The 1,479-nt window shown below is 47.3% G+C and overlaps 1 protein-coding gene across 1 annotated transcript in view; it reads left to right on the forward strand.

Moving 5' to 3' along the window:
* The first annotated feature begins 1,374 nt into the window (after window positions 1-1,374).
* The window catches only part of NENF (neudesin neurotrophic factor), a 4,671-nt gene continuing 4,566 nt past the window's right edge, over window positions 1,375-1,479 (forward strand). The window contains exon 1 of the mRNA XM_017729598.1: window positions 1,375-1,476. Within this exon, the coding sequence (XP_017585087.1) occupies window positions 1,375-1,476 (102 nt within the window). The remainder of the gene's footprint in view (window positions 1,477-1,479) is intronic.

Genomic DNA, 1,479 nt, shown 5'->3' on the forward strand with positions numbered 1-1,479 from the left:
GTCCCGCAGCACAACGCCGGCTGCTCGGCACACGTGTAAGGGGCTTTTTGGGAGGGTTGTAGGAACATTTCTCCCCCCCAAGAGGTGTGCTGTGTCCTGGCGCGGAGAGGAGTCTTTTCTACACCGCGCGCTTCACAACTCTGCTAACAGGAGCATGAGCCAGACTGGAAAAGCAGTTTATGATAATTCTGCCAGCTCCCCCCAAGCTGCACAGCATTACCCTTTTGATTTTTTTTTCATTTTTATTATTATTTTCTTTTGCTCAAGGCTGTTACCAGAACACCGACACCATCAGACAGAACTCCTGTAGGACCCCTGGGATGACCCATCCATGCTGTGCCCGCAGCAATGGGGCACTGCAGGAAAATAAAAAGTCAAAACCACGAAAGAGCTGATTCACGAGCCACCCGGCCACAATACCTACACAGCTATTTTTTTTTTGTTCCCCAGCATGGAAGTAATAGTTAATGTTTCATCATCAAGAAAAAGCATGTGCAACTTTTTTTTGCATTGAGATGAAACACTGTAAGGGAGTCCCTGCTGAGTAGATAATTTCCCTCTGACTAAGGCCCACACCTAGTAAGTTAATAACCAAGGTTTGAAGTCCTTGACAATAACAATCCTATTATACATTTGAATTACAGCACAGTAGTCAGAAGGACTGGAGGCCACAGAATCAAATATCCAGGCTTTAAATCCTTCAGATCCTCACTTGTCACCACTGCAGCAAGGGATGTGATATATAGATCTGAACCATAAAAGGTTTCTAATTTTCTTGATTCTATATAGAATGATAAACATCAAGTTTATTCTTCTGCCAGTCCCGAATGTTCCCCCATGCTGTATTTATAGCATGGGGAAAACATGTCCTCTGAAAATTTCCTAATTATTCTCTCCATTGTTAGGCTAAAAATGTCTGGGTTTTTTAAGTCATTAACATGAAACCCGCACGGTGTGCGCTGATTTTGTGAATAAATATTGAAAACAGCTAGCAGAGAAACCTCAAGAGGGGAAGAAGGAGGAAAATTGAGAAATCTTTTATTATTAGATATCTGTTATGGTGCCGCCAAGTCCATCACTAAACCAAGTCCTTAGGTGCCACATCCATTTTTCTTCTAAATATCTCCAGCGATGGTGACTCCACCGCTGCCCGGGGCAGCCTGTTCCAGGGCTTGACAACCCTTTCTGTGAAGAAGTTTTCCATAATATCCAATCTAAACCTCCCTGGCACAACTTGGGGCTGTTTCCTCTTGTCCCATCGATTGTTACCCGTGAGAAGAGACCGACCCCACTTCCCTCCAGCCTCCCTCCAGGCAGCCGTGGAGCGCGATAAGCTCCCCCCGGAGCCTCCTTTTCCCCCGGCTAAACGCCCCCATGCCCTCAGCGCTGCGCAGGCGGTCGCGGCTGTTCCTGCGAGCAGCACCGCGCTCTCCACAGCGCTCCTTTAACTCCAGACCCACCCCGCTCCCTTCCCGGGCC

The sequence above is a fragment of the Corvus brachyrhynchos genome, unplaced genomic scaffold (genome assembly GCF_000691975.1).
Source record: "Corvus brachyrhynchos isolate BGI_N302 unplaced genomic scaffold, ASM69197v1 scaffold101, whole genome shotgun sequence".
Classification (NCBI taxonomy): domain Eukaryota; kingdom Metazoa; phylum Chordata; class Aves; order Passeriformes; family Corvidae; genus Corvus; species Corvus brachyrhynchos.